The following is a 19,877-nucleotide window of genomic DNA, read 5'->3' on the forward strand; positions in this document are numbered from 1 at the left end:
TTATTTTCATTGTTCAAGGAACACAAAGTTGTGCCGAAAGAGCTCCTTGTTACCAAGGCATGGACGATTTGAGCATCCAGATAAATAATAATTAGATCATGACCCAGAGTATAAAATAAATCTGAAACCATACTGATAGTAAAGTGTTTGACTAAGCAGAGAAAGACAAACTTCAAATGACACATGATAACTCCCTATCCAGGACATCGAGCTTAGTCTCCTTCCTCTGCGAGTATGGGCTGGATTTAGTGCCTTGCTTCCAAAGACTGCATGAGAAAAATCCCAACTTTGCAGTGGAGATGTCCGGTAGATGCTACCTTAACCAAATGGTCAAGATTATCACCAGTGTACCATTTCATTCCCTCTGGTGTCATATGGCCAGAAGGGCAGTGTACCTCTAATGTCTTTCTAAATCCCACAAGTGTGTTCTCATCATTAGACAATACCAGGCAGGGGCTGGGGAGAGGGCTCAATAGTTAAAGGTGCTTGCTTGCAATTCTGTGAACCCAAGTTAATCCTCTTCAATGCCCGCATAAAACCAGACACAAAGTGGTTCATGTGTCTGTAATCCCAATGTACATATGGCAGTGGAGCCAAGAAGAGTCTGGAAACTCACAAACAGCAGCAGGAGCAGCAAGAGAGAGTCTGTCTCAAAGGAAGGTGGAAGTAGAGGAGAAATACAAGGTTGTCCATGGTACACGTGTCCCCCCCGCCCCTGCCAGACACAAATACACACAAAAAACTTTTTTGAAAAATCAGACAAAAACCTAAAGTGAAGGATATCTATAAAATATTCAACTGGTATTCTTTAAAATTATGGAGTATGTATGAGGGAATAGTAAAAGCTGGTATAAATTGAAGGAGGCTTATAAGCCAAATGCAGTGTGTATCCTGGGTTGGGTCCTGGAGCAGAAGTACATTAATGGACAGCATGACATAGTCTGATTGCAGTCTTTATTTCTACTTCACAGAGGTGCAAAGTAGTCGTTATGAACCCAGAGTCACACAGAAGTAACTCCTTCAGATCTAAAGCTCTGCTTTTGCCACCCCTGTTTTTCCCACTATTCATATCTGCTCAGTCTGGACATGCTGCTCCCACAAAAAAAGTGGATGCAGTGAAAGGATGCTCCTGAAGAGAGCTTGCAGTGAGTGAGTCATGAGCCAGTGTTGTTTCCCTTTTGGCTGTGATGCAGGTGGGTGAGTAGTGGGGAGGGGCCTGCATGATGAGAGCTCCCCTCATTTCCCAGAGCCAGGCATGCCAGTGGACTGCTCTGGAGGCACACAAGGGGCAGAGTCACACCTGGGAGCACATTCCTCCTGCCAGTGAAGAGAAGAAAAGCCAGTGAGACCCAGTGGGAATGTAGCAAATTAGTGCCTGCCTGGTTGTGGAGAGTAGGATCTCCTGCCTGCCAGGCTGAGGAGGAAGCTGTATGTCTGTCTGAGCCAGTGGCTCACATCATCTTCTAACTAGCACTAGGTATAGGAGAAAGGGCTGTTCATTCACTGTGGAAGCAGGCTGGGATCTGAGCCAGGCTTCTGGAAATGTGGTCCTGACCCATTAACCTCAGCAGCCCCTGAGAATTTCTTAGAAAAGAACTGCTGCGTCTCACCCACTCTGTTGGGTCAGAAACTCAGGAGCAGAGCCTGGCTGTCTTTTTTTTTTTTTTCTTATTTATTTATTTATTTTTTTAATTTTGTATTTTTTTTTATTAACATTTTCCATGTTTATAAAATATATCCCATGGTAATTCCCTCCCTCCCCACCCCCACACTTTCCCATTTGAAATTCCATTCTCCATCATATTACCTCCCCATTACAATCATTGTAATTACATATGTACAATATCAACCTATTAAGTAACCTCCTCCCTTCCTTTCTCCACCCTTTATGTCTCCTTTTCAACTTACTGGCCTCTGCTACTTAAGTATTTTCATTCTTACGCAAAAGCCCAGTCATCCACATATGAGAGAGAACATGTGCCGCTTGGCTTTCTGGGCCTGGGTTACCTGACTTAGTATAATACTTTCCAGGTCCATCCATTTTTCTGCAAATTTCATAACTTCATTTTTCTTTACCGCTGAGTAGAACTCCATTGTATAAATGTACCACATCTTCATTATCCACTCATCTGTTGAGGGACATCTAGGCTGGTTCCATTTCCCAGCTATTATAAATTGAGCAGCAATAAACATGGTTGAGCATGTACTTCTAAGAAATGAGATGAGTCCTTTGGATATATGCCTAGGAGCGCTATAGCTGGGTCATATGGTAGATCAATCTCTAGCTGCTTTAGGAACCTCCACACTGTTTTCCACAATGGCTGGACCAGATTGCATTCCCACCAGCAGTGCAGAAGGGTTCCTTTTTTTCCACATCCCCGCCAACATTTATAATCATTTGTTTTCATGATGGTGGCCAATCTGACAGGAGTGAGATGGAATCTCAATGTAGTTTTAATCTGCATTTCCCTGATGACTAGTGACATAGAACATTTTTTTAGATGCTTATATGCCATTCGTATTTCTTCCTTTGAGAACTCTCTATTTAGCTCCTTAGCCCATTTTTTGATTGGCTTGTTTGATTCCTTATTATTTAACTTTTTGAGTTCTTTGTATATCCTAGATATTAATCTTCTATCAGATATATAGCTGGCGAAGATTTTTTCCCATTCTGTAGGTTGCCTCTTTGCTTTTTTCACTGTGTCCTTTGCGGTGCAAAATCTTTGTAATTTCATTAGGTCCCAGTGGTTAATCTGTGGTTTTATTGCCTGAGCAATTGGGGTTGTATTCAGAAAGTCATTGCCAAGACCAATATGTTGAAGGGTTTCCCTTACTTTTTCCTCTAGCAGTTTCAAAGTTTCCGGTCTGATGTTAAGGTCTTTAATCCATTTGGACTTAATTCTTGTGCATGGCGAGAGAGAAGAATCTATTTTCATCCTTCTGCAGATATTTATCCAGTTTTCAAAACACCATTTGCTGAAGAGGCTGTCTCTTCTCCAATGAGTATTTTTGGCATTTTTATCGAATATCAGGTGGCTATAGCTACTTGGGCTTACATCTGGGTCCTCTATTCTGTTCCACTGATCTACATGTCTGTTTTTGTGCCAGTACCATGCTGTTTTTGTTACTATGGCTCTGTAGTATAGGGTAAAATCAGGTATGGTGATACCACCAGCCTCTTTTTTGTTGCTCAGTATTATTTTAGATATTCGAGGTTTTTTGTGATTCCAAATGAATTTTTGGATTGTTTTTTCTATTTCAATGAAGAAAGCCTGTGGAATTTTGATAGGGATTGCATTAAATGTGTAGATTGCTTTAGGTAAGATTGCCATTTTCACGATATTGATTCTTCCAATCCAGGAACAAGGGATGTTTCTCCACTTTCTAGTGTCTTCTGCAATTTCTCGCTTGAGTGTTTTAAAGTTCTCATTGTATAAGTTCTTTACTTCCTTGGTTAGGTTTATTCCAAGGTATTTTTTTTTTTTTGATGCAATTGTGAATGGGAGTGATTCTCTGATTTCATCCTCTGTGTGTTTGTTGTTAGCATATATGAAGGCTACTGATTTCTGTGTATTTATTTTGTATCCTGCTACATTGCTGTAGGTTTTGATCAGCTCTAACAGCTTGCTAGTAGAGTCTTTAGGGTCCTTTATGTATAGAATCATGTCATCTGCAAATAATGATAACTTGATTTCTTCCTTTCCAATTTGTATCCCTTTTATGTGTGTCTCTTGCCTTATTGCTATGGCTAAGACTTCCAAAACTATATTAAATAGTAGTGGGGACAGTGGACACCCTTGTCTTGTTCCTGATTTTAGTGGAAAAGCTTCCAGTTTTTCCCCATTTAGTAATATGTTGGCTGTAGGCTTGTCATAAATACTGGCTGTCTTTTTTGAGAAGCTCTCCTAAATTTTGAGAGCTACTGGTGTCCAAGTCCATTTTCTGTTGCTGTAACAAAATTTACTTTTGTCTCATTATCTTCAGGAGATTGGCTTTGTGACCCTGTCCCCCATACACAAGATCTGAGGATGCCCAATTCTCTTATATAAGATGGCATCCTATTTGCATAGAACCTACAGATATCTTCCCCTGTACTTTAAACCATTTCAGTCATTGTAATATCGTAAATGCCATGTTGTTAGGAAGTAATGACAAGGAGAAAAGTTCAGTGAGGATGGGTGTGTGTGTGTGTAGTAGGGATCAACTGTGGTCCTCACAGTTGCTAAGCAAGCACTACCCCACTCAGCTGCAGTCTCAGGTATTTTTTATTTTCACAGGGTCTCACTGAGATGTAATGGCCTATTATCTGGTCTTGCTAGCTTTCCCTGTCTTGGAACCATAAGCCAGAACAAACCATGTCCTTTCATAAGCTGCATCTGTTGTGCGTTTTGTCCCAGCAACAAGAAAGTAACTCTACACAGGGTCTCTGACTGAACTTACCAGTTTGGCTAAACTAGCTAGCCAGCAAACCCTAGGGCTCCTTCTATTCCACCTCCCCAGTGCTAGGATTACAGGTGTACACCACTGCACCCAACTTAAAAAATTTATTTTATTTTATTTTTATTTATTTACTTGAGAGCGACAGACAGAGAGAGAGAGAGAGAGAGAAAATGGGCATGTCAGGGCCTCCAGCCACTGCAAATGAACTCCAGACATGTGCGCCTCCTTGTGCATCTAACAAGGGTCCTGGGGAATTGAGCCCTGAACTGGGGTCCTTAGGCTTCACAGGTAAGTGCTTAACTGCTGAGCCATCTCTCCAGCCCCTGCACCCAACTTTTATGTCAGTTCTGGGGATTGAACAGTAAAGTGCTTAACCTGTACTGACTGAGCCATCTCTCTAGGCACCGTGATGGCTTTTTATATTGTTTTTCTCCCAAAACAAGTTCATGTAAACATACTATCTATTGTAGTAGTCATCTCCACTAGTGTAGGGATAAACTTCTAAACCAGACACAGTTTGTGGAAGAAACTGGATTTATTTCAGGTTTACAGATCCAGGGAAATTTCCATAATGGTAGAAGAAAATGGCCCCTTTATCAACTCCTTACAGAGAGCAAAACTACCACCAGCACACATACTCTGGGAATCCCAGGCAGAGCTCAAGTACTCTGCATGCCTTTAGGCTGAAAACATATCTGCCCCTTAGTGACCCCCCCACATCCCCTCACCCCTCCATTCCCCCCGCCCCCCCCCCACTCCAGGAGTCTGCCTGCTGCTAGAGGCAGAAGCTTCAAACTCAAACACCTGAGTCTATTGGGGACGCAGATTCAAACTGCCACACTATCTCTGTGTTTTCTGTACAAGATGCTGGGGGTGTTTGGTGACCACCTTGCTTGTTATCCTTGCATATTCATCAGAAGGTGACACATACCACTGGAAACAGATGTGTGCAGCTCTCTCTGTCTCCTTGCCCAGAGGTCTTCCATAGAAGCAAATAGTGTCCTTTAAAAAATATTTTTATTTTTTTTAAATATTTCTGTTCATTTTTTATTTATTTGAGAGTGACAGACACAGAGAGAAAGACAGAGAGAGAGAGAGAGAATGGGCGCACCAGGGCTTCCAGCCTCTGCAAACGAACTCCAGACGTGTGTGCCCCCTTGTGCATCTGGCTAATGTGGGACCTGGGGAACCGAGCCTCGAACCGGGGTCCTTAGGCTTCACAGGCAAGCGCTTAGCCGCTAAGCCATCTCTCCAGCCCAACATTTTTATTTTTATAAATAGAGAAAGAGGTGTGGAGGGGAGAGGAAATGGGCACACCAGGACCTCTTGCCACTGCCAACAAACTCCAGGTTGCATGCATCCCTTTGTGCATCTGGCTTTAAATGGTTACTGGGGAATTGAACCTAGGCCATCAGTCTTGCAAGCACAACTTTGACCACTGAGCAATCTCTGCAGCCCTTGGTGTCCATTTATTTATTTATTTGAGAGAGAGAGAGAGAGAGAGAGAGATAGAGAGAGAGAGAGAGATTGCACATGCCTGGGCCTCTAGCCAGACGAACTCCAGATGCATGCACCACCTTGTGCATCTGGCTTATGTCAATCCTGAGGAACCAAACCTGGGTCCTTTGGTTTTGCAGGTATATGCCCTAACCACTAAGCAATCTCTCCAGCCCCTGAGTGTCCTTTTTAATGAAATAGTGACACGGTCTTTTGGTGAAAAAGACAGACATAGCCAAATACTACTAGATAAGAACTAAAGCTTCAGGAGTACAGGCAGGGAGGGGTCCTCTAGAATCGGTCCCAGCCTTCACTCGCCTCTGGGTCTCACGAGCTCATGGAAGCATGCACTCTGACTTTCTCATTCTCATGAGGTAGTAGTGCAGTGGTGTTGCTCAGACTATCCTAGGACATCAACAAGGAAGCCCTCAAAGCAAAGTCATTGTTGGCTTTGTTTGAGATGTCATGGGAGAGAACCAGGGCCACATTCATTTCCCCTCAATTTACATGTTATTTCCCCTCACCCCACATATCATTTAAGACTCCAGGTTCGTCCAGGCTGTGGAGATTACTGCCAGTCAACAGTTGGGGCAGGAATGCTTTCACTTCTATTCTGGGCACTCTCGTATGCCTGCTACCTAGTAGGTGTTTGATAAGTACTTGTGCATGAATGAGTAAATCCTTAAAATACATTTTTTTACCCTAATGCAATCAGGATTTAAAATTTTTTGCCTCTAAGAAATTACATCCTCTTTATTCCATAATCACCCACAGTATAAAATTAAAGCAACACATAGCTTAGAATTTGGACAATACTTTACATTAACGTTTTAATTTTCATAATAAAATTGTGAAATCAAAGCAAGTATATTGGTTTTCACTTGACTTGCCGATACTAAAGAAGTGGAGACCTTACCCACCCAAGCGAGCAAGCCTTACGGATTGAGGTGCTGAAGCCAGGCCCTGCTCTGAGGAAAGGAGGTGTGTGTGGGCAGTCTCTGTTTCTTGGTCAGCATAGAGCCAGAGCCCTGCACTCCTGGGGTACCCATGGTGCCTGTGTGCTACTCAGTCATGTCAATCTTAGGTTGGTGTCTCTTGTAACCGTCACTGCCTTAGGCTATGCAGTGCTGTGTGGGTGGTAAATCGTTAAGAGGCAAATCGCTGCTCTGATTATCTTCATGACGTGCTCTCAGAGCAGCTTACACAGACGTGCCCACTGCATGTCAGCAGGACAGCCCTGTTCCTGAGGAACAGAAGCCAGTATGGCTGTTGGGGTGTTTTGATTGGCAAGTGAGGGAGGGTCTGTTGCTGCAGCATCTGGGACTGGGTGGGAAGAGATGGTCACAGGGGACCAACCATGGCATAGCTCACTATAACTCTGCCAGAAGAAAGCTGCTCCATGGGAGGTAGGTGCACTGCCTTGGGGAAGCATGCTCAGGACTCAAAGGGCACTCAGTGCCTCTGCAGCCCTGCCTGCCTGCTGTGGAATGTGCATCTTGGTTTTCAGCTCCAAAACTCACTTAATAGCCACAGGATTTGTTGGCTTACAAAAGATGAAGCATCTGGGGACTGTACAGGTGTCAGATTAAGCCACGATTAAGCACCCATAATGTGGGTGCAGGGTCAGAAGTGATACAAGTCTGGTTTGGCCCTTCTAGGAAAAAGTGGTCACTCATCAGTGTTCCACAAGAAACTGAGCTCTAACTGAAGAGCAGAGTTTTTCAGATGGCTTCCTAGGGAGGAGCCTGTCCTGCAGATTTCACATTCCTGGGGGAGACATGGGACCTTCAGCAAGACACCTCCTGCCACCCCTGCCCCTGCCATTGTCCTGTGCTTTACTGCTAATGGATGCAAACAGTCACATACAGCTTTCCCAGACAACTTGTTCTAAATTACTAACCTGCCTCACACTTAGGGGCGGCTCCTCCAAGCATGCTATTTTTACCTGTCTGTGCAAAGTTGGAACAAAGATGACACACTTTAAATTTGGCAAGTACCAATTGTTTCTGTTAGTGATGTTTACAGAAGTAATAATATCAGGTTTCATAGAAACAGGCTTCATCTTGCTTTGGTGGTTTAGTAAAGCCATATGACTTCCTTGTTAAGTCAGTATTTAAAATATCCCTAGAGAAAGGTGTCCAGCAGCTTCTGCATTGATAATGCCCTCTCCCCCAGTACAGGACAGCCTCTGGATTGTGCCTCTGCCTTGCATATCCTTCCAGGTGTTCTCGTGAGGCTAAACTCAGATCCCAGAGCTTGGCTGAGGAATCATAGCCGCAAGCCTGTTTGCTCATCTGTAAGAATGAAACAACAGCACCTGTGCCGTGTTTTGGTGAAGAAGCAGAGCTGATTGTGGTGCTGGCTCACAGGAAGCCTCCTGCCAGGGCCGGCTCTGCCTTTTGTTTTTCACGTGCAGCCTTTCCCCTCTGCAAAACTGACTGAGAAGTTATTGTCAGGGTGGGAACACTGGCAAACCTTTCCTTTCTAGGCTGTCCCTTCTTATGGTTCAGACGACTATGCTATGAATATAGTTATGCCTTTTGCAGTTTGGAGAGATGGACAAAAGTCCCAAGCTGAAGGCCTTAGTTCACCATCAGATGCTATTGGCCAGCACCCTTTTCTAGGACACAGCATGCTCTGAGCTTGCAGCTTGCACACAGATGAATTGGTGTGATCCTCACAGCAGATGCCCGGGCAGAAACATTTGCTTCCCTACTTGGGGCTAAGACAGACAGGGTTACAAAGGAGTTGTCCTCCTCACTGTACAGAACAGCAGCCCTAGAGATCCTTGATTCCCAGCATCCCAGCCCTGTACTCTGGGGTCATACCCAACCTCTCCAGCCTTACCCTCTCCCCTCCCTGATGAGGCCTATGTTTTCTGCTCACTGCTCACCCCTGTCTGCTGACAGTCTCTGGAGCAGATGTAGGCACTAATGATTTTCATAATGGTTTGTTGTTCTTATTTACATGTAAGTTAATCCAACTCTATACACATTGTGTCTGCGTACACACATGGGAGTAAGGATGCACAGGTCTGATCTAAGCTCAGCCACATAGATGCACAGCTCTTTCTGAGTTACTCAGGTGATGGCCTGCCGATTTTCTAATGTAGGAGGTGAAGCACCTACTTGGGTTTGTCTCTGACTGAGATGTGATTTAAAAATGTGTAAGGGTCTCAGGCAGTGGTGGTACAATTCCTAAAGTGTAGCTTGAAATCAAATTTGTTGTACTTTGTTCTCATAAAAACCCAGTGTTGGGGTAAAAATCTCCGTTCCCACAATTGCCTTCTCCTACTAGTTTAAATTACACTGTACCCATTTCACATGTTTTCTGCGGAAGCCCTCCTGCCAAGTCTCAAGGTTTTTCTTGAGAATTCCAAAAGAACTGGGTGTAGTTAGAACCCAAAAGCACGGCCTTGAACAAAATCTGGGGACTGTGTTGTGGATGCCATCTTCCTGTGTGAGGGGCAGTCTCCTGCTGCACTGGGGAAACCTGGCCTGGCCACCGTCCCTGATTTGGTGAAGTTACTGACAGTCTTTTGGATGCCAGGCCTGCAAGCTGGCAAAAGCACAGGTCAAGTGCTTTTCTTCCGGAACATAACCTCATTCCTCCTGCTCTGCCCTAGATAACCAGTTCAGGATGTCCATCCTGGAGCGGCTGGAGCAGATGGAGAGGAGGATGGCCGAGATGACGGGCTCCCAGCAACACAAGCAAGCGAGCGGAGGAGGCAGCAGTGGAGGTGGCAGCGGGAGTGGGACCGGAGGGAGTCAGACCCAGGTAGGTCCTGCCAAGGCCATCTTTTGTTTTAGTGTTTTATTGGTGCCTGATGCAGCTAGTCCCAGACCTCCTCCTTGTTGCCACTGATGTCATTCATGGATTGGGGTATAATGTCTGAGGACTGACTTATAGTCTGTACAGTATGAATGAAGCCTCGATGCAGGGCTTCTCTTGCTTACTCCACAACCTTCAAATCATTTTTACTGGACTTGGATCCCACTAGTGTTACCTGGCACTGGGAGATGGAGGGTATCAGCTTAAAACAACAACCAACGGGTGACTCAATCCTCTGGGGCTCAGAGTGAAACCTGTCTTTCTGCTTCATATTCTTTGCTTTATTTGTATAAGAAGGATTGATATAAAACAGTCAAACTCACTAATTCCTGTGCCTTTCATAAGCTCAAGAAGATGATGATAATGATGAGGGCTCAGGAGATTGCTTACAGGAATGCTGTTCAATGTAGAAAGCACTGTGCATGAGAGCATCTTTCATGCAGGCCTGTTCACAAATTTACTTTAAGGATGTGTTCTCTTGCCAAGCATGGGGAGATTACTGGGTGTTGTTTCAGGGTTATTGAATGCCTTTAAGCTCTTGGGTGCCCTTCATGTAAGAGCTTTGTTTTGGGAAGGTAGGAAGAAGCTGTTTCTCAAGAGGCCCCTGATGAAGCTACAGTCACGGTAGCGTTTCTTTCCTACGCTTTTTAGCCATTGCCTGGAGACCTCAAATCAACCTCCCCCACCTTTTTTCTTCCATATGAAAGTTGACTTGCTTTGTAGTTTTCCCTCTTTAAGTACTTTTTTTTTTTTTTGTTTTGTAAGCCTTGTAAGTAGTAAGTGCTAGGAATATTTTCAATAATGATACTAGATGAAAACAAAATCTTCTATACCTACACTAACTGCTTCATGTTTTTGTTCTGACTTCTCCCATCTTCATAAATCAGTGGTAGAGAAGCTGCCATACACTGGAAACTATTATTAAAGCCAAGATAGATTCTTTTTCACCACTAATGTTATAAAACAAGTAATCCTTTAAAGAATCTCATGACCAAAATGTGAAGTCCTCATAAAAGCCTTTTCACTCACAAAGATTGCATAAAGAGAATGATATCTTCATTCAGCAACTGATCTCTTATAATCTGATCCCATGTTATCTGCTATGGACTACTCTCATCAGTTTAAATTGGCTCCAGCAAATGACAGTATTTTCTACATAAGACACAGATGAGGCTGTTTGTGTTGTTCCACAAGAATTAGTACTTCACTCACTAGCTGGTGACTTCCATGTCTTCTCATAAGTAGATTTGTTTGGCATGTATAGAGGAGCCTTGCCTGGCCCAAGTCAAGGTCAGGCTGCTGCATGTAGGGATCACCCCACTGTCTGCTCTGAGATGTTTTTACAGCTTTGATGGGGATGACATTGCATCCATCATCTGTCCTTTTATTTTTGGAAATATTTTTCCAGATTTAAAAATAAAAAGCAAGAAGGAGCAATAGTATTTCTGTACTAATTGGATTATATGGAATTAATTACCAGGAAAAAATATACTTTTCCAGTAATATCAAAGATATAAATTAGAGTATTAAACATAAAACTGCTATCACAGGGACTCAAGCTGTTGAGGCTACTGATATTGATTTTATTTTCCTTCCTTGATTTGCAGAGAGAAACTGTGTAGTTAGAATAAGGGAATTCCTCCTTGTTGTGGGTCCTTACTGTTACTATAACTCTTACAGTTTAAGATTTCTCATACTTTGCTCAGTATCCCTTTTCACTTTATGAAAAGTAAAAGTTGTTATCAGCTAAAGCATTTCTTTAGCCAAAGTTACATCTAAGTGGCTTAACTTTCTTTCCAAAGCAAGGGAGTCAAATATCCAAATACTAGAGAGAAGCATTTGCAGTTTACTGTCTTGTTTGCTTCACTGGAAGGCTAGCACATTAAACAATTTTTTTTAATTGGGATGGAGGGATGGCTTAGTGGTTAAGGTATTTGTCTGCAAAGCCAAAGAACCTAGGTTCTGTTCTCCAGGATCCATGTTAGCCAGATGCACAAGGTGGCACATGTGTCTGGGGTCTGTTTGCAGTGGCTGGAAGCCCTGGCATGGCCATTCTCTCTCTCCCTCTTTCTCTCTGTCAAATAAATAAAAGTAAAAAATATTTAAAAAATTTATTGATAGCTTGCATAATTATAGACAATAAACCATGATAATCCCCCCCCTTCACTTTCCCCTTTGCAACTCCACTTTTCATCATATCTGCTCCCCCTCTCAGCTACTCTCTCTTTTATTCTAATGTCATCATCTTTTCCTCCTATTATGAGTCTTATGTAGGTAGTGCCAGGTACTGCCAGGTCATGGATATCAGGCCATTTTGTGTCTGGAGGAGCACGTTGCAAGGAGTCCTACCCTTCCTTTGAACATTTTTTAAAAATATCTTTATTTATGTATGTGAAAGCAAAGAGAGGGAAATAGGGGGTGAGGGGAGAATGGGTGCTCCAGGGAGGGCCTCTTTCCACTACAAATGAACTCCAGATGCATGCACCACTTTGTGTATCTGGCTTTATGTGGGTACTGGGGAATCAAACCCAGGCTGTCATTCTTTTTTTTTCTTTTTAATTTTTTATTGATAACTTCTATACGTATAGACAGTAATCATAATATTTTCCTTCCCTCCCCCATTTTCCTCTTTACAACTCTGCTTTCCATCATATCCCCTCCCTCTGTTAGTCTGTCTTTTATTTTGATGTCATTGTCTTTGTCTCCTATTATGAGGATCTTATGAAGGTATTGCTAGGCACTGTGAGGTCATGGATGTCAAGGCCAGTTTCTATCTGGACAGTTGCATTGTAAAGAGTGGTAACCTTCCTTTGGCACTTACATTCTTTCCACCACCTCTTCCACAGTAGACCCTGAGCCTCGGAGGGTGTGATAGACATGTTTCATTGCTGAGCACTCCTCTGTCACTTCTTCTCAGCACTGTGGTGCCTTTTGGGTCATCCTAGTGATCACTGCCATCTGAAAAGAGAAGCTTCTCTAACCAAAAGTGAGAGTAGCATTAATATATGAATGTGAACATTATGTGTAGTGCTTTCAGGGCAGCTTGGTATAAACAATATATGCATTTAGCCAGACAACAGTGGGCTTTATACCGCTAGGGCATAGGACCTTCCCTGCCATGAGGTTTTGATTAGGTTTTGAGTACCAGAGACGTATGCCCTTCCTTAGAGTGGGCCTCCAGTGAACATTTTTTTTTAACAGTACTTATCAGCATGGCTTGCAGTCAGATGTAACAGACTGAGGAAATGACAGTGAACCCATTCTACTCTCTTGTGTGACATTTCTTTGTTGTCACTGTTTTGTATTCCACTTTGAGTTGCTAATGACAAATTGTGTATTTCTCTTGTGTCAAACTGTTGGCATGGTGGAGGGCCTGTGGTCTTCTCCTTATAACATGTACCTTCTCATGACAGTGTGCTTCTGGAACGGGGACCTTGGGGAGCTGCTTTGAGAGTCGTGTGGTTGTTGTCTGTGAGAAGATGATGAGCCGAGCCTGCTGGGCCAAGTCCAAGCATTTGATCCATTCGAAGACCTTCCGTGGAATGACCCTCTTACACCTGGCTGCTGCCCAGGGATATGCTACCCTGATCCAGACCCTCATCAAATGGCGGTAAGGCTGAGTACAAATGGTTCATCCTCCTCCTCAGCATACAGCTTCCTAAGTATTTCCAGTAGTGGAGAGAAATTTGGTCCTTCAGTTAGCATCATAGCTGTGAGCCAAAGGTTTTCTCTCACGAAAGTTTCCAAGGGGTTCCTAGGGATCTTGTGCTTTACTCATTGAGATGCTAACTGTTAGATTTGTTTCCTGTGGATTCATGTCAGACTGAGTCTGAACCACCTGTGAAGCCCAGAATTCTAGTTCTTTACATCAGGAAGGCTAAGTTCCCAGTTTTGTTTCACTTTGTGTATGTTCTGTTTTCCTGGTATTTCCTTTTCACATGTGTGGTAACCTCTGTGCTGTCCCTTACAGCACGAAGCATGCAGATAGCATTGATCTGGAACTGGAAGTTGACCCCCTAAATGTGGACCACTTCTCCTGTACTCCTCTGGTAAGCAACAAGCTTATTTATTTCTTTTACCATCTCTCCAGTCTGGTACAGAAGCTCTAGATCCCCCATAGCATCAGAGAATGCTACTTAAGACAAGTTGAAAGCCTGGCATGGTGAAACATGCCTTTAATCTCAGCTCTCAGGAGGCTGAGGGAGGAGGATCACCATGAGTTCAAGGCCAGCCTGAGGTTAGAATGAGACTTTGCTTCAAAACACCAAAAAAGGGGGAGCTGGAGAGATGGATGGCTTAGTGGTTAAAGACATTTTCTTGGAAAGCCTGATGGCCCTGGTTTGATTCCCCAGTATCCGTGTTAAGCCAGACACATAGTGTTGCATGCATCTGAAGTTTATTTGCAGTGGTAGGAGGACTGCCTGGCATACCCATACTTTCTCTGTCTGTCTGTCTTTCTCTCAAATAAGTAAATATATAGTTAACAAGCTGAATATTGTTTTGTTAAAGTGAACTTAACCTTATCAGACATGCCCACTGTTCCCTCTCACTGACATCAGGCATTTTAGTCAGAAGTAGTTGGCATTGGCAGTGTTGAATGGCCCTAATGACATTGCCAACAAGGAGCAGGGTGTCTGTTAACAGCAGCAGCGTAAGTGAAATGTGGTTTCAGCCTCTTGTTGAAGCAGCTTGCTCTGCCTTCCTGTCCTGTAGATGTGGGCTTGTGCCCTAGGGCACTTGGAAGCTGCTGTTGTGCTGTACAAGTGGGACCGCCGGGCCATCTCCATCCCGGACTCTCTAGGAAGGCTGCCACTGGGGATTGCCAGGTCGAGGGGCCATGTGAAATTAGCGGAGTGTCTGGAGCACTTGCAGAGAGATGAGCAGGCCCAGCTGGGACAAAACTCCAGGATTCACTGTCCTCCAAGTGAGGAGCCAAGCACAGAGAGCTGGATGGCCCAGTGGCACAGTGAAGCCATGAGCTCTCCAGAAATACCCAAGGGAGTCACTGTTATTGCAAGCACCAATCCAGGTAAAACCCACAGTTGTTAACATCTCAGAATTGGACAGGCCACCCCCCTCCATTTGCTTGGTACAGCTTTCCTCAGAACAGTCCATGGGATAGTCACATAAGTTTATAGTTTGGGGAGGTGGGTTATTGTAATGTTTCTGATTTTCCGTTAAAAATAGTTAATCCCCCCCAATAAAAACCCTCCTGTGTTTGTACAAGAAGTATACACTTTCAAAAGAGGATTATTGAGTATTCGTTATGCTGCTGGGGAATTGTTAAGTATTGGGACATATCTTGAACTCCAGCTTCTTCATACTGTGTGTCTCCCAGGCATAGAGAAAGTGTTAATTCTTGAGGATTCCTACTTTTATCGCCTGTCCTGACTGTCCTTTCTACTGTACTTTTCAGAGTTGAGAAGACCTCGGTCTGAACCCTCTAATTACTACAGCAGTGAGAGCCACAAAGATTATCCGGCTCCCAAAAAGCATAAATTGAACCCTGAGTACTTCCAGGCAAGGCAGGAGAAGCTGCTTTCCACTGCACTGAGTCTGGAACAGCCAAATATCAGGAAGCAGAGCCCTAGTTCTAAGCAGTCTGCCCCCGAGACAATCAGCCCCAGTGAAGGAGTGAGGGACTGCAGCCGGGAAACCTCCCCTCCCACTCCAGAGACTGCAGCATTCCAAGCCTCTGGATCTCAGCCTGTAGTAAAGTGGAATTCCAAAGATCTTTACATTGGTGTGTCTACAGTACAGGTGACTGGAAATCCGAAGGGGACCAGTGTAGGAAAGGAGACGGCACCTTCACAGGTGCGTCCACGGGAACCAATGAGTGTCCTGATGATGGCTAACAGAGAGGTGGTGAATACAGAGATGGGGGCCTACCGGGATAGTGCAGAGAGTGAGGAGTGCTCCCAGCCCATGGATGACATTCAGGTAAGACTCATCAGGTAAGCCTGCAGAGGCTGGAACCTCATCATGGCTACAATCATTACAGTTTACTTCTGAACGTCATGGGATTTGCCTCCTGTGAGGGTGGTAAAAGTCTGATCTCCCACATGAGAATGCTGAGTTTCTTCATTCCTTGGGCCGTATTTTCCTAGTGTACATCAGGCATTATGCCTGAACACAGAGGCCTGGTTCTCCTCAAAACCTTCCCTCTTAGCACTGGCTCCTCAGAACTCAACTTGTGACCCTGTAATAACTTGCTTGCTTCTTCCTTGCATCCAGGATAACAGCTTAGCTGTTTAAAATACTGGTTATAACAGAGTCAAGGTCCTAAAAATAGCCACCAAGGAAGTCTGGATAGGATTTGGATTATCTAAGTGATGCTGATTGCACAGCCATTATCTAGCCATTGTGAAGGGCATATGTGGCACAAGATTTGCGTGACCTGCAGTAAAATACCTCTACAGCTGGTAACTGACTGCCCTTATAATAAATGAAAAACTCAGAATCCTTTTATGACATTGACCTTGTTATAGATTAAATATGACATCAGATTACTAAACAATTCCATCAATTCACCTACATCCAGGGATAGTTGAAAGGGGGAGTCTGAGAATATGAAACCGTCTTCCTTTCCAACATCCTATTAATGCAAAAGGAACAATCTCCCATTCAAAGTCCAGCAGGGCACCAGTGCCTAAGGAGTGGTGGGGCTCATGGGAAGAGCATGAATAGGACTCCACATGGCCAGTACAAGGACAGGCTGAATTGTTAAGCCAATACTGCCCACTGTTTCAGAAGGTGGGCAAGCCTCCTATGGCTCCTTGCTGTTTGGTGCAAGAGAAGAAGCATGCATGCCTTTGTGTGCCCCATCCTCTGAATGGGAGGCCCTATGACAGATCTACCAACCATACCGTTAATTGTTTTTGTAGTACTGAGGATTGGACCCAGGGCTTCCCTCCTACTAGGAGAACACTACCACTGAGTATAATCCTCTGCCCTTTTTTTGAAGTTTTATCTTGAGACAAGGTCTCAGTAAGTTGCCAAACTACCCTCCAAACTTGAAATCTTCCTCAGTAGCATGGATTATAGATGTGTACCACCATACTTAGCCTAAGTCAAATAATGTTTTAGACAAAGGGCTGGTAAATTCCTTCTATAAGGAGCCAGATAGTGAATATTCTAAGGCTTTGTAGGCCATACAGGCTTTGTCTGAACTTCTTAATCTGTTCTAGTAGCACAGAAGCAGCGTTAGACTATATTAAATGAGTGAATATAAGCTGGATTCCAATAAAATGTTACTTACACAAACAGGCAGCTAGCTAGATTCAACCTGGCAAAATTTTCCAAGTCTTGGTGTAGATGATTCTTGCTGGAACCTTATAATTATTTTACTCAACACCCAACAAGAAACAACTCAGAAAGGGTTTATTTTGGTTCAGTGAAAAGGAGATGGGAGAGGGAGGACAAAAGAAAATAATGTGAGGGAATTATGATCAAAATACAGCTTGTACATGTATGAAAACTATCAATACAAAAGGATTTTAAAAGAAAGGGTTTCTTTCAGTCTACAGTTTGAGGAGGCACTCCATCATAGTTGTGAAGTCATGGTCACAGGAGCTTCAGCATTGAACAGCTGGTCATGTATCTGCAGCCAGGATGCAGAGCAAGAGGAATGCTGGTGCATAGGGCCCTATCTTCTATCTGTTCAGTCAGGGGCCCCTGCATGGAAATCCAGTGACACCAGAAAGTGTCTACACAGTGCTGTCCAAGAGAGTTTTCTGGAAGATACTGTTTTGAGAAATGAAGATGTGTAGCTATGGGGAAAAACCTCACTAGTCTAAAGAAATATTTTGCCAAATGAAAGCAGCAATTAAAAATAATCACCCAGGTATAGTGGCTCACAGCTTTAATCCCAACACTTGGGAGGCTGAGGTGTAGGAAAATAATTTTGAGTTCAAGGTCAGCCTGGGCTACCAAGTAAGTGTCAAATCAGTCTGGGCTACAGTGAAACTCTGCCTCAAAAAACTAAAAAAACAGCTCTTTCCCATCTTACAAGATGGCAGGAGAAAAGGTGGAGAAAGCAGACACTAAGGAGAAGAAACCTGCACATAAGTAGGCTGCAGGCAAGGCTAAAAAGGTGACCCTAAGGTTACAAAGCCAAACAAGGGGAAGCCCCACTGCAGCCGGACCCAGGCCTGGAGAGGATCAGCAGTGTATTCCAGAAAGGCCCTGCACAAGAGGAAGTACTCATCTGCCAAATCCAAGGTTGAAAAGAAAAAGGAAAAGGGCCGGTCATGGTGGCGCACGCCTTTAATCCCAGCACTTGGGAGGCAGAGGTAGGAGGATCACCATGAGTTTGAGGCCATCCTGAGACTGCATAGTGAATTCCAGGTCAACCTGGACCAGACTGAGACCCTACCTTGAAAAACCAAAAAAATAAAAATAAAAAAGAAAGAAAAAGGAAAAGGTTGTTGGTACGGTCACAAAGCCAGTCAGTGGTGATGGAGGTTCCTGGATGGTTAAGCTGCACAAAATGCCTAGGTTTTTTTTTTTTTTTTTTTTTTTAGGATTTTACTTTTTTATTTTATTTTATTTTATTAGTTTTCTATTCAGCAAATACAGGCAGTTTGGTACTATTATTAGGCTCATCTGTGACCTACCCTCTTCCCAATGGCCTCTCCTTGTTGATGTATATGGGTCGTGAAATGCCTAGATATTATTCTACTGAAGACTGTCATGGAAGCTGTTAAACCATGGTAAGAAACCCTTCAGTGGAAGCTGCGTGCCAGTGTAACTTCTGGAACTCTCTTGATCATCCTTACAGGACACCACAGAGGCAAGAGAGTGGTGTTCCTGAAACAGCTGGAAAGTGGCTTACTCTTGTGACCGCTTTCTCTCCATCAAGTTCCTCTACATAGAACACACCAAAAGTTTGCCATTGCCACCTCCACAAAAATTGCTGTCAGTGAAGTCAAAGTTCTTAAACACCTCACCAATGCTTACTTCAAGAAGCAGCAGCTCTGCAAAGCCCAGGCACTGGGAAGGCGAGGTCTTTGACACAGAAAAGGAGAAATAGCAGATCACAGAGCAGTGCAAAGTGGGTCAGAAAGCTGTGGACTCGCAAATTTTGCCAAAGATCAAAGCTGTTCCTCCGCTTCAGGGCTACCTGCAGCCTGGTTGTGCTCTAACAAATGGAGATTATCCTCACAAATTGGTGTTCTAAATTTCTTACTAAGAACCTAATTAAATAACTCATAAATTTGAAAATATATAAATAAATAGATAAATAAAAGACAAAAATAAGAAAGATCAAGTCTGAGTCCATGGAGAATTGAATGATGTCATTAACAAAGCTGAATTGTCTTTATATAAAATTTTCAGCAGTGTGGTTTGATGTTAAAGGCAGCTGCTAGAAAAGGGTTCCTTAGATGAATAATGATCTGTAAATAATCTAAAGTTCTAAATTAAGAATGGTAGGATGGTAAGGAAATAAAGATGACCCATGTGTGTTAAAGCAGTTCTCTTGCTCAGGGACAATCATAGATTTTGCTCCATTGTGATACAACTAAGTAAGCCTAGGTTAGAGTGTGCTTGTTGGATGTACCCAGTTAACAGGGAGTCTGAACATAGACTGAAGAACTTCTGAGTCATTAGGAGACAAGAAATATTGGCCCTTTTGGAAAAAGCTTAAAGATGGTAACAGGGAAAAGCAAAAATAAAAAATAATATACACAATACTAGAGGGCTGTTTTCCAATGCTATTCCATTAGAAGCCAGAGTCTCAGATGTGATTAAAAAGAAAGCAAATGCTGCTGGTAAGAGACAATTGAGGTGAAAGGAAATAGAATAAAAAGGAATTGTACAAAAAGATAAAAGGGTTGAGGGTGTAGCTCAGTGATACATAGGGTTTGAACCCCACAATGAAAATAAATAAAATTAAAAACAAGGTAAATAGTGTACATATAATTTCTCAAGATTTGTAAACCATTGTGTGATCAGCAATAGAACCTAAATGTTGAAGGAGAAAGCCTAAAGAAACAGGACTCAAAGCAGTGTGACACCAGCATGCCTGTCAGAACTTGTCAGATCAGCGAGATGTGAAGACTCTGCTCAGCACAATTAGAAAGCTTGATTTAATGCATGAGATAAATTTG

At 43.3% G+C, this 19,877-nt stretch overlaps 1 protein-coding gene and 1 pseudogene across 12 annotated transcripts in view; both read left to right on the top strand.

Moving 5' to 3' along the window:
* Positions 1-19,877, top strand: part of Camta1 (calmodulin binding transcription activator 1) — a 933,671-nt gene that overhangs the window by 890,128 nt on the left and 23,666 nt on the right. For 9 of the 12 annotated variants that reach the window (XM_045148752.1, XM_045148751.1, XM_045148756.1 and 6 more), the window contains 5 exons: positions 9,563-9,714; positions 13,182-13,378; positions 13,739-13,817; positions 14,482-14,797; positions 15,185-15,708. In XM_045148752.1, the coding sequence (XP_045004687.1) occupies positions 9,563-9,714; positions 13,182-13,378; positions 13,739-13,817; positions 14,482-14,797; positions 15,185-15,708 (1,268 nt within the window). The remainder of the gene's footprint in view (positions 1-9,562; positions 9,715-13,181; positions 13,379-13,738; positions 13,818-14,481; positions 14,798-15,184; positions 15,709-19,877) is intronic. The other 3 variants (XM_045148759.1, XM_045148762.1, XM_045148760.1) reach the window with 1 other exon arrangement.
* On the top strand, positions 18,429-18,946 carry LOC105943967 (annotated as a pseudogene).

Source organism: Jaculus jaculus, chromosome 5 (assembly GCF_020740685.1).
Source record: "Jaculus jaculus isolate mJacJac1 chromosome 5, mJacJac1.mat.Y.cur, whole genome shotgun sequence".
NCBI lineage: Eukaryota > Metazoa > Chordata > Mammalia > Rodentia > Dipodidae > Jaculus > Jaculus jaculus.